Source organism: Pygocentrus nattereri, chromosome 20, assembly GCF_015220715.1.
Source record: "Pygocentrus nattereri isolate fPygNat1 chromosome 20, fPygNat1.pri, whole genome shotgun sequence".
In the NCBI taxonomy this organism is placed as follows: Eukaryota; Metazoa; Chordata; class Actinopteri; order Characiformes; family Serrasalmidae; genus Pygocentrus; species Pygocentrus nattereri.
The window spans coordinates 29,961,998-29,975,603 of record NC_051230.1 but is presented as its reverse complement, the minus strand read 5'-3'; the positions used below and the strand labels follow the sequence as shown (position 1 = coordinate 29,975,603).

General features: G+C 42.5%; 1 protein-coding gene across 1 annotated transcript in view; it reads right to left on the bottom strand.

The window, feature by feature from the left end:
- slc4a5a (solute carrier family 4 member 5a) overlaps positions 1–13,606 on the bottom strand; it is an 82,242-nt gene that overhangs the window by 7,227 nt on the left and 61,409 nt on the right. Inside the window, exons 18-23 of the mRNA XM_017709715.2 lie at positions 9,517–9,630; positions 9,253–9,414; positions 7,864–8,042; positions 6,284–6,356; positions 4,979–5,047; positions 870–1,043 (exon numbers count right to left, since the gene is read on the bottom strand). Coding sequence (XP_017565204.1) covers positions 870–1,043; positions 4,979–5,047; positions 6,284–6,356; positions 7,864–8,042; positions 9,253–9,414; positions 9,517–9,630 — 771 coding nt within the window. The remainder of the gene's footprint in view (positions 1–869; positions 1,044–4,978; positions 5,048–6,283; positions 6,357–7,863; positions 8,043–9,252; positions 9,415–9,516; positions 9,631–13,606) is intronic.

Genomic DNA, 13,606 nt, shown 5'->3' with positions numbered 1-13,606 from the left:
GACCACTGATTGAAGGGAAGAACATGGCTAATACAGACTGCATCAACAGATGGACTACAGCAGTGCTTTCCACAGCCACCCAAGTCTTGCACATTTTCAAACCAGACCCTGCACATGATGAGCTTGTTAAGTAGTTAATAAGATGAAGTCAGCTGAGAATTGGGGGAAGGGCCCCGAAAAGGCTTTTAGGCTTGCTGAAAGATTCTTAAAGGGAATAGTTTGGCACAAAATCAAATTCATCTAATTTTCCACCTCAGATGTAGTCAGTCAGCCAAGACATTTAGCAGCAAAATTTTGCTTCTTTAGTTTTTGAGCTGCACTTACAAGGCTAACGTTGCTAACAAACACTAGAACTCAATAGTCACCCAAATAGCCTGAATGATTTCTGTAAAAATATATGACCAAAACCTCTTTCTACCTGCTCAAACCACTTCCAGCATTATGGTCATTTATGGTCATGTAGACTTGTTGATGTGGCACAGCATGACTAAGTGCTATAAAAATAAATTCTAGGCAGCCAGACTACAGAATACCCTTTTTAAGCTAAACTGACTGCCCAGAGTTTAATCCTGTCATATTATGCTCCAAACCACTTCAGTAAGGTTTAATCAAGACCTAAATGCAGTTTGAGCAGGTTGTGAGAAGTTTTGGTGATGTAGATTTACAGAGGCAATTTGGGCTATTTGGGTGACCATTGAGTTCAAGTGTTTGTTAGCCTCATAGCTCCAGTTCTAAACTAAACAAGCAAAATTTGGAATACTTTTGGTCACTCAAAATGCTAGAGCTGTCTCGTGGCAAGACAGAAAAGATCTGCCTGATCTTTTCGACCACCCTGTAAAGCCAGGGGTTAAGAACGACTTCTGACGTACCATTACAGGGAAGATGATGGCGAGGAAGGTGGATTTGAGGATCCAGAGGACGGCCAGGCAGACGATCTGCAGCAAGGTAAAGAGATGGACCCTTCTGAGAGGCACATGGCGCAGGTACGTGAAGTCCGGCTGGTGCTTTGCTGGCATCAGGAACAGTTTGGTCCTGTCCCAGAACTATTGGGAAACACAAATGAGCAACACATCAACACATCATTTATTGTTATAGGACCTTTACGAAAGTGTAGTATTAGCTAGTTCTGAACGTCTTACCTATAACTGATATATGTATATGTAGGCATAAAGTTAACTTCCATTCAAAGTTAAGAATGCTATTTTTTTTCTCCTTTTAAAGTTATTATTTTGGAGATAAGAGGTTTTATATATGCGCCCCTCCCCCTCCTTAGTGGGTAAATACTTCCAGTGGAAATGTCTGAGTAAGTTTACAAGTTTGTTTTTTCACATAATTTTTCAGCCTCTCATAAAACGATACTGTCACACATTTTCTTTCATATTTCAATCTAGTCATGCTGGTTGACCAGCTTGGTCAGTCTAGTCATGCTGGTTGACCAGCTTGGTCAAGCTCAGTATGCTTGTCACCAAGATCGTTATGCTTCTCAACTAGCTTGGTCAATCTAGTCATGCTGGTTGACCAGATTGGTCAGTCTAGTCATGCTGGTCAACTAACTTGTTCAAGTTAGTACTTCTCCACTAGCATGGTCAGGCTAGTCATGGTTGTTGACCAGCCTGATCAAGCTTATCATGGTTGTTGACCAGCTTGATTATTCTAGTCATCCTGTTTGACCAGCTTGGTCAAGCTGATCAGGCTTGCTGACCAGCTTTTTAAGCTGACATACCAAGTTAGCCAGTTAACCAGCCTCAGGTATGATTTTATTTGACTTTAACAGTTTAGCTGGTATGTCAGTATGACCAACTTGACTTAGGTGAACCACTTTGTCATGCCAGTCCACCAGCCTGGTCAAACTCACCATGCTGGTCTTTTAAGGGTAAAATAGTTAATATTTTCATATGGGATGTCTCCTAGTGGTTTGGTGTGGAAAGGTTCACCTTAAAGAAACTTAAATTGATTTAAATCAATGTCTTAGGGCAATACCGTCTCCCACCTACCTAAAAAACAATGTCTCAGACATGAGACAGTGAATTCATAACCATTTAATGTAATAACTTTCTGTGAAGAAGCTTTTAGAAAGTTTCAACCTTAGCTTACAACCAGGCGTAAGCCCTGTTGGTTCAATCGTCTGCTGGATAGTTAATAACCCATATTGTCTCTGCAACATTAAAGGCTTTTGCTCCTTCCCCACCTGAATAATGAATCAAAAACCATTTTTCACTTTTTGCCTCTTGTTAGTCCTTTTTCTGTGCCACTGAATGTATGCTGGTCCCCAACTGTCAGGGTTTGATTGCCAGTCGCTGTAAAGCAGCATCTGGCTGCCTCCACACAGCCTGACTCCGTGCTGCCTCATCAGAATGCTGCCGGACGCGGCCAGGGGGAGAAGCATCCTGCATACAAATACCACGTCCCCACCAACCCTCACCTTCCTCGTCCCCTCTGTAAACTCACAAACACCCACCAGACAATTCTCCACCGTTTTACTGCCAGAGCGTAGACAAATCACTCACTCCTTTACGGCTTGAGTGCAAAGTGCAGCGTGCTTCCGAGAAAACACATAGCCTTTATCAAACCTGACCGGCGGTGAGGACACCCAGATGGGTCACCTAATACAAACTTAGAGTCTGTAGAGTCTGTCCCTCCACAGTCACATTAGGATTACTAATAGGTTCATTGAAGAAATGGATTGGAAAACCTTGCAACAATGTTCCCATTGTCTCAAATATAGTCAAGGCATGTTTGCCGCCAAGGTTAGCTTTGGATAAGGAGCTACAAGGCTAGCATATCTAAAAATGTGTCCATGATTATAGATAACAGTATTTCATACAGTGTCAGAAACCACATTATGAAGTTGATAACACCAGTGGGGACCAATGTTGGGAGGCTAAAGCCTATACACAACCATTCAAATGTAAGAACCAAAAACTGGTTCCTCTATGGCATGTGAAGAACCATTTAAACCCCTTAAAATCCCAGGCTTATTGCATAATTAAGGCTTATTACTCAACAACTACCAGGACTTCAATGCAAACTGGTTGAGCTATTCTTAAGTTATAGAAGTGTGTAGTAAAACTTTGTGTGTAATAAAACGTTACGGTTCTCCACCAATTTAATTTGTGTTCTTCTGTTAAATGATGTGAAAGTTCTTTAAACATTATTCATACTCAATATTTACAAAAATGTCTCTTTAAAGAGGCATCCATGGAAAGGTTCTTTGGAGAACCTTTCCATGGGTGGTTCTCTAGCAATCAAAGGTACAGTACTGTGCAAAAGTCTTAGGCACCCAAGACACATATTCAGAATCTATTTATTTGTGTAGTTTGTGTTTATTTGCTGAGAAAAGTGTTAATATTTGAATAAACAACATTTATAAAATCTTAATTTATATATATATATATATATATATATAATAGTGATTTTCTGGATGTGAGTGTGTTTGTTTAACCATCTCCAAGCCTCTCCTCGAGGAAGCCCAGTATTATATGTAGTTAAAAAGCAGCTCCTGGTTTGACCAATCAGTGCTCAGTAAATTGTGCTCCTGATGTAATTGATGATATTAACAAGTCTCTATGGCGGCTGTGAAAGTGTCAAGGAAAATATGGACCCAAGAAATTCTTGTTATTTTTTATTGTTTTATGTTTATTTGAATTATGAATACGACTTTATTCTAATGTATATTGTTATAAACTCACTGCTGAGGTCAATTGTTTAAAAAATTGCTTAGATGCCTAAAACTTTTGCACAGTACTGTATATTCTCTTAAGTTAGGCAGAGAAACACCTTGGGCCACTCAAACATTAGGCAGTCACACAACAACTACACCTGCCAAAGTTACAAGTAGACTAGACCAACACTGACTGAAACAAAGGGCTTGATAAAGGCTAGAAGAAACGGGGAACACCTGGGAGAGGGAGGAGACAGAGGCTACAGACAGCTGTGGATCCTAATAGGGAAGGCAGGGAAAGGGCAGAGCACAAGAATCAAAACAAAACACAAGCACATGGCTAAAAAGCACATGGCCGCAACACAAGGGATTAAACAGACGAAGGCAGGGACAGAGGAAACCCCTAGGCCTGCAGACTGCTTCTACAAACATTAGTGAAAGAAAGGGTCACTCTCAGGAGCTCAGTGAATTCCAGCATGGTACTGTGATCGGACACCACCTGTGCAGCAAGTCCAGTCGTGAAATTTCCTCACTACTAAATATTCCACAGTCAACTGTCACTGGGATTATAACAAAGTGGAAGTGATTGGGAACGACAGCAACTCAGCCACGAAGTGGTCGGCCATGGAGGGGGGATAATGGTGTGGGGTTGTTTTTCAGGAGTTGGGCTCGGCCCCTTAGTTCCAGTGAAAGGAACACTTAAAGCTTCAGCACCAAGAGATTTTGGACAATTTCGTGCTCCCAACTTTGTGGGAACAATTTGGGGACGGCCCCTTCCTGTTCCAACATGACTGCAATGAATTAGAGCGGAGACTGCGAGCCAGGCCTTCTCGTCCTACATCAGTGTCTGACCTCACAAATGTGCTTCTGGAAGAACGGTCAAAAATTCCCATAAACACACTCCTAACCCTTGTGGAAAGCCTTCCCAGAAGAGCTGCTGAAGCTGTTATAGCTGCAAAGGGTGGGCTGACATCATATTAAACCCTATGGATTAAGAATGGGATCTCACTCAAGCTCATATGTGTCTGAAGAACTTTTCAAGAGTATGAAGAAATTGGAGTGTACCTCCTCTGTCCTCCCCTACTTTGAGCCAGTGGTTGCAGTAGCACTAAACACTGGCCTGTTGTTTCCAGCACTTGGCTTTTAAGTTATTACACTCATCCACAGTGCTTGGACCCCTAAAAACCTTTTATAAGGCAGGAAGGGCATAAACCTCAGCTGACCTTGGAGTTACTTCAGCTAGTTCACTGCAGCACAATCTCTTGAGTACATAAATAAAGACAAAATAAAGATAAAATAAAGACTGAAGCCGCTCACCTGGATGCCCCCGAGAGACGCAACACCCATGTAGAGGAACACACCATACAGCACAGGCATGGGGATGAACTGAGGAGAGAGAACAGAGCAGTCAGGCCTCATTCACACCTATCCAGATATTTCTCAAAGCGTATTTTAGCCCAAAGCTGTTTTCCTTCATTAATTATACAGAACTCTGTCTGAAATGTGACTGAGGACTGGATTGTTACTGTGTGCTCTGCAATTTGGGGTTGATTTAGGAGCCATTATCATATTTATAGTTGAATTTAGCTAAACCTTTTTATTAAGGTTATGTAGTGTCCACTCAATGCGTCTCAAGTTCAACAGTCACAGAGTAAAAGTATATTAAAAAAAGCTCTTTCAGCCAATGGAAAGTCACGGTGCGGCAGCAGGCCCCGCCCACCCAGTCTCCATGGTAATGACTGTCAGTACGCTGTGTGCTTGTAAGTGAAGGCAGCCAAGAAACTCTTCAATCGGTAATAAAAGTGCTGTTTCATTTTCTGACCTTCTTCAAACCTCAGTGTGATTAATATTACTTGATTTCCATGTTTATTGCTGACAATTAGCATGTTAGCTAATGCAACTCGAATGTAAGTAGCATAATGACTGATATTTAGTTAGCTAGTCTGCTAATGTCAGCCATTCATTGCAAGCTAAGTATTCAACTATAAGTGTGTATAATGTAAAAGTAAGTGGACACTGAATGTTTGACCGTCTAAATCACACAACGAAAGGCAGTTTAGTATTTTTGCAGCAACAGTGGCTGCTTTGTAGTCTCTGCCTTGTTGAAATCTTGCTTGGATTCCTCTGTGTTGTCGCTAGTTTAAGGTAATTTCAACAAAAGTGCCGTTAACTTTTAGCAGGCGTTACTTTCATTTTTTAGGAAGTATCTATAACTTTTAGCATATGAACAAATTTACATTCATTTTAAACATTCGTTAGCATTAATGATTATAATAACGAAAACCAGCCAAAAGTTCTGCTGTTGGCAACATGCAGAATTCGAGGGGTCAGTTAAGGTTGGAGACCACTGATGTAAAGTGAAGCTTCTTTTATTATTTTTAATGCAAGAAGAGACATTTTAAGGTGTGTTTCAGTGTGAAAATGCACCAGAAACAGGGATTTTGGGACCTTGTCATTTCCACCCGAGGTTTTCTAGCTGACTTAAACAGACTTTCAGCTGTATTTTTACAGCACTGTGTTTTCTTCAGTAATCGCATCGTTCTCAAGTGACCCACCGTTACTCAGCGCTGAACAGGCGAACGAGGTTGAGCCATAACAAGGCCTGACGTGTCCTGAGCTCACCTGCAGGACGGGGGCCAGAAAAATGGAGACTCCGGTCAGCACAAACACCAGAATTCCCGTCATCCGCTGCTCCCTGCAGGTCAGACAGACACAGCCGGAGGCAGAGAGGAAAAGAAGGAGCAGAACGGAGATGAAGAGATGAACTACTATCAACAGCATACTAAGTCATTTAAGTCTAATTCAGTGCGTGTATTCAGTAGAGAGGCCTGACTGTAAAGGTATGCACCCTAATTGTAATAAGAGAGTCAAATGCTAACAAATCCCAACTGACTGAAGCCTCTGAACGTGTCAGTCACAACCACAAAAAAGAGTACCATGCCTTTTACTTCTCCTCATTCTGTGTCGATAATTATTGATCGTTAGTACATACGTTTCCTAACGCTTCCTAATTGAAAGTATTTTGAACCCTGAAGAAAAGAAAAGGCTTATTCTGCCCAAACTGACTGAATTATTGAGACTAAATAAAGTAAAGAATTTAAAAACAAAATATCAGTTGGCGTTGCCTGTTTTCATTCTGCTTTGGTTGCTGCTGGCAAACAATCCGCTAGCCCAGTTGGCAAGAGGATAGCAGGCCACTGTTGCCCTGCTGACGGCAATGCTGGCGGCCCACTGGCTTTTTTTCAGTGTTTAAGCAGACTATTAGACAATATACCACTTTTCACGTTGGATGTTTTCCTTCAAATTTTCCAAGGTGTGAGGCTTGTTTCCTTTAAGCATACCCCAAAGGAAGAAGCCTGGTGGTGTCAGATCCAGCGACTATGATGGCCAAAGCCCCTTTGAAATGACCATGTTGCCGAAGAAGGACCCGATTTGTGACATGCTCCTTGCATACTGCATCCTGTTCACCACCTCCTTAGTGAAGGGGTGCGGGGGTATGCACCCGAAGGTTGCAAGTGGAGGTTAAACGTTGCGACGGCTGTCTGGCGCCTACCTCGTCGCTCCGACGCAGGGGCGTCCCGGCTTGTTCAAAGCTCCATATACTGAGGAGCACATTGCACGTTGTTTTGTTCAGATTGATTCATCCCAGTGAGAGTTATTACAGAATATGTGGGGCCTCGTTTGAGTGAATCTCCCTGTATGTGAACTGTACTGGGATGTTGACGCTCTCAAAAGCTGACTCAAGACTCTCACAGGGTCAACTTTAGGCACATAGGATTATAAATGTTAAAAGCTGATGCTGGAAAAATCTGACACTGGACGAAAAGTTATTGTATTATACTATAGTTACATCTCTATGTGTGGCCTAGCAACCCATTGCTGTTTTTAGTAGGGGTTTAGCAGATGTATCTGAGAGACTGCGGACAGACGCTTCTCACACAGTGTAGCGTCTTACTAATGTATACTATTTTGCTCCTATGAAACATGAGTGCCTTAACAAGCCACGGACATGGCAAGTCTGAAGTAGTGTGGCTAAGCTAACATAATTAACCTCACGTAGAAAGCGACAGCTGCTCATCATCTATTAGCTCATCTTCTGATTTAACCCACAGTGGCTAAAAGGTGTCCCTTCAAATGTCCCTGAGAGTTTTGGTGCTCAAACCTTCTCAATTGTACTCTGGACAACAGGGCATCTCCCATACCTCACACCCAGGAACTGCGGCTGCTCTCCTGGGGCGCTGGACTCGCTTTCCATCTTCAGGGAGTCAATGTGGGCGATGGAGATGACTGTCGCTGCCACGTACCATGGCAGTCCTATGAAGGAGCACGCAGCCATCAGGAGCCCCACCCAGAACAGGTCCAAGTGATAGCCGCACCCTTTCTATTCAAGACAGAGGGAGACGGAAAGAGGACATCAGATTAGCTCAACAGACATTGTTCCACAGCAGCTTTCCAGAAACAGAGAGGCTGGATTCCTGAAAGCATTATAAGAACTAAAATTTTATTAAATGTGTTTCTTGTGTGGGAAACTAGGCTCAAACGTAAAAACTCTCTAAGATCAGGAGGAAGAAACCCTGACCTGTATTCATGAAGCTTCTCAGAAGATGGGTGCTGGTGTACGATGTGTTCCTGTCGGTGATGTCATAGTAAATATGAGAGTAATCTGATCCAAGATCAGCACTGCTACTTTGAGAAGCTTAATAAACAGGGACCACTGAGAGGAACCAAGACTCAAAAGGAAAATCTCTCCAAAAGCGTTAGGAAGAACCACTGAGGGGAGACCAAGACTTAAAATGAGAAACTCACTAGTACCATGAGGAAGAACCACTGAGAAGAACCAAAACTCAAAAGGAGAACCTCACTAAGAGCATAAAGGAGAACTACTTAGAGGAACCAAGACTCAAAAGGAGAAACTCGCTAAAAGCATGAAGGAAGAACCACTGAGAGGAACAAAGACTCAAAAGGAGAAATTCACTAAAAGCATGATGGAAGAACTACTGAGAAGAACCAAGACTCAAAAGGAGAACCTCACTAAGAGCGTGAAGAAGAAGAACCACTTAGAGGAACCAAGTCTCACTAAGAGGAACCAAGACTCAGAAGGAGAAACTCACTAAAAGAATGAAGGATGAACCACTGAGGAGAACCAAGAATCAAAAGGAGAACCTCATTAAGAACATAAAGAAGAACTACTTAGAAGAACGAGTTTCTCAAAAGGAGAAACGCGCTAAAAGCTTGAATGAAGAACCACTTAGAGGAACCAAGACTCAAAAGGAGAAACTCGCTAAACGTACAAAGGAAAACCCACTGAGAAAAACCAGGACTCAAAAGGAGAACCTCTCTAAGAGCGTGAAGAAGAAGAACCACTAAGAGGAACCAAGACTCAAAAGGAGAAACTCACTAAAAGAATGAAGGGAGAAGAACCACTGAGAGGAACCAAGACTCAAAAGGAGAAATTTGCTAAAAGCATGATGGAAGAACTACTGAGAGGAACCAAAACTGTAAAGGAGAAACTGTATACTGATGTATCCTTACGTTTTCTTAACTCAGAACACACTGCATGGTTTAGTTTGTGTTTTCAGGAAAAAAATTACCTTTAGTTTGTTTTCTTTTCTGTTTACGATGACAGCACTGATCTGCTGGTCCATGAAGATGAGGATGGTGACGAGGAGAGCTGGGACAAAGCTAGCTACGTACACCCACCACGGGTTCTTCCCAAACGGCATCACGATCCAGCCTCGGTCTGGACGTGTAGGCTGAAAAACATTGTCATACAACAGATTGTCCAGTTAAAGGAGATTTGATTTGATTACAAATGTGATTGTTCATTACCCTGAGGGAGAATTTTGGGTTATCACCTTGAACTCGGTGGGCACGATGAGTTTAGGGGTTTTCAGGCCTATCAGCATGTCCAGCCCCACAAATGTCATGATGGACATGAAGATGGAGAAGTCACTGATGAGCTTCCGCAGCTGCACACAGTATGAAAAGAACCACATGTACGAAACCAAAAATATAATATTCCAACATTGCAATACTTTTTCACTTTTTCTTTCCACAAATATTGGCACCCATGGTAAACATGAGCAAAACATTCTTTATTGCTTATCCCTCTGATTTTTCATTCAAAATATTAACAATCAACAATGATTTAAAATATTTACATCTTACCAGGATGTAAATATTCTTCTTAAATCTGTTTGTGCCACGATTATTGGCATCTCTTCATTTTATATTTTGTACAGCCTCCCTTTGCAAACAGCTCTGGGGTTTCCCCTATAATGTTAAATGAGACTGAAGAACACATGACAAAAGATCCAAGACCATTCCTCTATATAGAAACTCTCCAGATCCTGTGGACACTGTGGACTCTCCTCTTCAGCTTATCTCACAGGTTTTCTATGGTGTTTAGGTCAGGGGACAGAGATGGTCATGGTAAAGCCTTATTTCTGTGGTCCATGAACCATTTTTGTGTTGATTTTGAGGTGTGTTTTGGATCATTGTCCTGCTGGATAATCCAACCTGTTAAAGCTTCCTGGCTGATGTAGTTAGGTTTTGATTTTATTTCTGCTAGTATCATCTCCAGTGTGTTTTAAGCTTGGTTTCATTATTGCCCTGATAGTGGAAATTGGCATTGTTCAACTGCTTTTTTTAATTATTTTTTTATTCTGCCATTTCCCGATTTGTGCAGTTCAACAACCTTTTGTTGGACATCATTGCTGTTTTCTCTGGTCTTCCTTATTGTGATGTATGACTGAGGGAATTTGGCCTGTGTTTCATCTGATATATATTCCCCAGTAAAACATTACTGTTTAAGTGTTTCTTCAGGTGAATTTAAAAATATAAAATATGAATGGGTACTTCATACTTCATAGATTTCACAGAATTTCTAGGTGTGGCAACAATTGTGGTACACATATATTTGAGATACATATGTATTCCATGACAAGATTGTTTCTTTCAAGCTTTATACCTCAAATAAAGGTTAGATTTTTACTATTATTTTTAATGAAAGATCAAAAGCAAAAGGAATGAAGAATATTTTTCAGGTCATTTTACACAGGATTACTAGGAGTGGCAATATTTCTGGAGTGTATACACAATAAGAATGGTCACTACCATAATAATAAGAATGGTCATCACTGAAACACAAAGTCCAATTCAGTTAAAAGTCCCAAATTTGTTTTCAGCCCTGACTTTGAACCAACCTGGTAGTATCATCAACATATGTCTGCTTTATCAAGTGCAATGTAATTGTATTATACAAGCCTTTACCAGGAATTATACAATGCTATGTATGTCATATGATGCACACAGTATTCAATGCGGTGCCACTCGGGGTGGCTGCCTGTTCCAGTAGCTCCGTATTTTTTTGTAATTAGCGTCTTCTTACTCACTCTCGTTCTTTTCTGGATATTGAGGCAGGATCTAAAGCAGTAAAACAAATTTTCTTTACAACTTTCTATACTTTTGAGTTTTAAATGGATAATTTAGAGGAACTTTCAGACTGCATCTGCACTGCACGCCCTCGATTTGTCTACATGAGGAATCAGCTGATCACGCTGTGGAAGCCATCAGAAGGCATCCTTACTGGGACTGCAGAGTTTGAGAGAAACAGCAGGAAAAGAAGCGGAGATACAAACCAAATCTTCCGTCATTAATTATGGGGAACATACGGTCACCGGCCAACAAAATGGATGAACTGTCTTCTCTAACACGGACACAACGGGAATACCGGGAATGCAACATTCTGAACGGTTTTACTGCTGTGAGGGCGGACAGAAACCACAAGTGAACTGGTAAGAAGAAGGGATGAGGGCTGACTGTGTTCGTGAACAACCGATGGTGTAACTCTGGTTACATCACGGTTAAAGAAGTAATCTGTAAGCCGGACTCTTAACTGTGTGTTGTAGCTATGCGCCAGTACTCTCCCCCACGCTGGTTCTCACACACCATTCCTTGTACGGTGTACATCCCACCTTCTGCTAACGTGGGCGCTGTGTGAAATGTCATCCACTCGACCATTGCCAGGGTGCAAAACCAGAGCCCTAGTACATTCATTGCAGTGTCTGGTGACTTCAACCATGTTACCCTCTCATCATGTCTGCCCACTTTCAGCCAGTTTGTGGACTGCAAGATGAGAGAGAACAAAACTCTGGACCTGCTGTATGCCAATGTTAAGGAAGCATATAGTGGTCACCTGAGGCTGTAGAATCACTGAGGGGCTGTCTGGAGGCTACACAATGGGATGTCCTGTGTAAACCACATGGTGAGGGCATTGATGTAGTAACATCATGCATCACTGACAACATAAATTTCTGTGTGGACTCTGTTGTACCCTCCAGGACTGTCCAATGCTTTCAAACAACAAACCCTGGGTCACCAGTGACTTAAAGTCTCTGTTGAACTAGAAGAAAAGTGCATTCATGGCAGGAGATAGGGAGGAACTGACAAGGGTACAAAAGGAGCTTAAAACCTCAATTAAGAAGGCCAAAGAGGAGTACAAGTCCAAGCTGGAAAACAAACTAGAGCTGAATAACACTTGTGATGTCTGGAGAGGCCTAAAAGACATCATTGGCTTCAACCAACGCTGCCCTATTCCAGCAGAGGGAAAGCGTGAATGGGCAAATGAGTTAAACCAGTTCTTTGTGCACTTTGACAGTGGCTCCTCTTCTGCTCCATTGTGTCCGTCTCCTACGCAGATTAACACTCCTACACAACTACACCATGGGCCATCTACTGCCTCACCTTCCTCCATCACAGCCATTCACACCTGTGACCATCAGCAACCACTCTCTGCAATGGACACCTCTCACCCTCTCCCCACAACTGGAATGCTCAGTGATGTTACTTTCACTGCTAATCAGGTGAAGGTTGAACTGAAAAAACTCAAGCAGAGCAAAGCAGTGGGACCTGATGGCATTGAACCCAGGGTGCTGAAACGGTGCTGTGTGCGGAGCAGCTGTGCGGAATTCTTCAGCACACCTTCAATCTGAGCTGCAGCCTGAAGAGAGTCCCAGTTATGTGGAAAACATCTTGCGTAGTTCCTGTCCCCAAGAAAAGGCAACTGACAGGACTGAATGATTATTGACCAGTTGCACTGACATCTCACTTAATGAAGACACTTGAAAGGTTAATGCTAGCTCATCTGAGACCTCTGGTCAAAACAGCTCTTGACCCCCTGCAGTTTACATACCAGGATGGCATTGGAGTGGATGATGCAGTTATCTACCTGCTGGACAGAACGTACTCTCACCTGGACACATCAGGCAGCACTGTGAGGATCATGTTCTTCGATTTCTCCCGTGCATTCAACACCATACAGCCTGTACTGTTAGGGGAGAAGCTACGGCGGATGCAGGTGGATGAATCCATCATCTCATGGACAATGAACTATCTGACTGGATGACTTCAGTATGTGCGACTGCATGGCGGTGTCTCAGACAAGGCTGTGTGCAGTGTTGGGGCACCCCAGGGGACTGTGTTAGCTCCATTCCTGTTCAACCTGTACACCTCTGACTTCAGGTACAACACAGAGTTGTGTCATCTGCAGAAATTCTCAGAGGACATGGCCATTGTGAGGTGCACAAGGAATGGACAGACTACAGGAGGAATACAGGAAGCTGGTGAAGGACTTTGTTGACTGGTGTAAGCTGAACGAGCTGCAGCTAAACATCAGTAAGGCTAAAGAGATGGTGCTGGACTTTAGGAAGTCCAAACCTGCCTTGTCAGCAGTCACTGTTGATGGTGTTGATGTGGAGGTGGTTGGGACATACAAATATCTGGGTGTGCACTTGGACAACAAGCTGGACTGGAGGTCTTTTGGTGTGGGCACTAAGCTCCTATGGACATTCTACCAGTCTGTTGTAGCTAGTGCTCTATTCTATGCTATTGTGTGCCGGGGCAACAGCATTAACAAAAGTGCTCTGAACAAAATTAACAAACTTA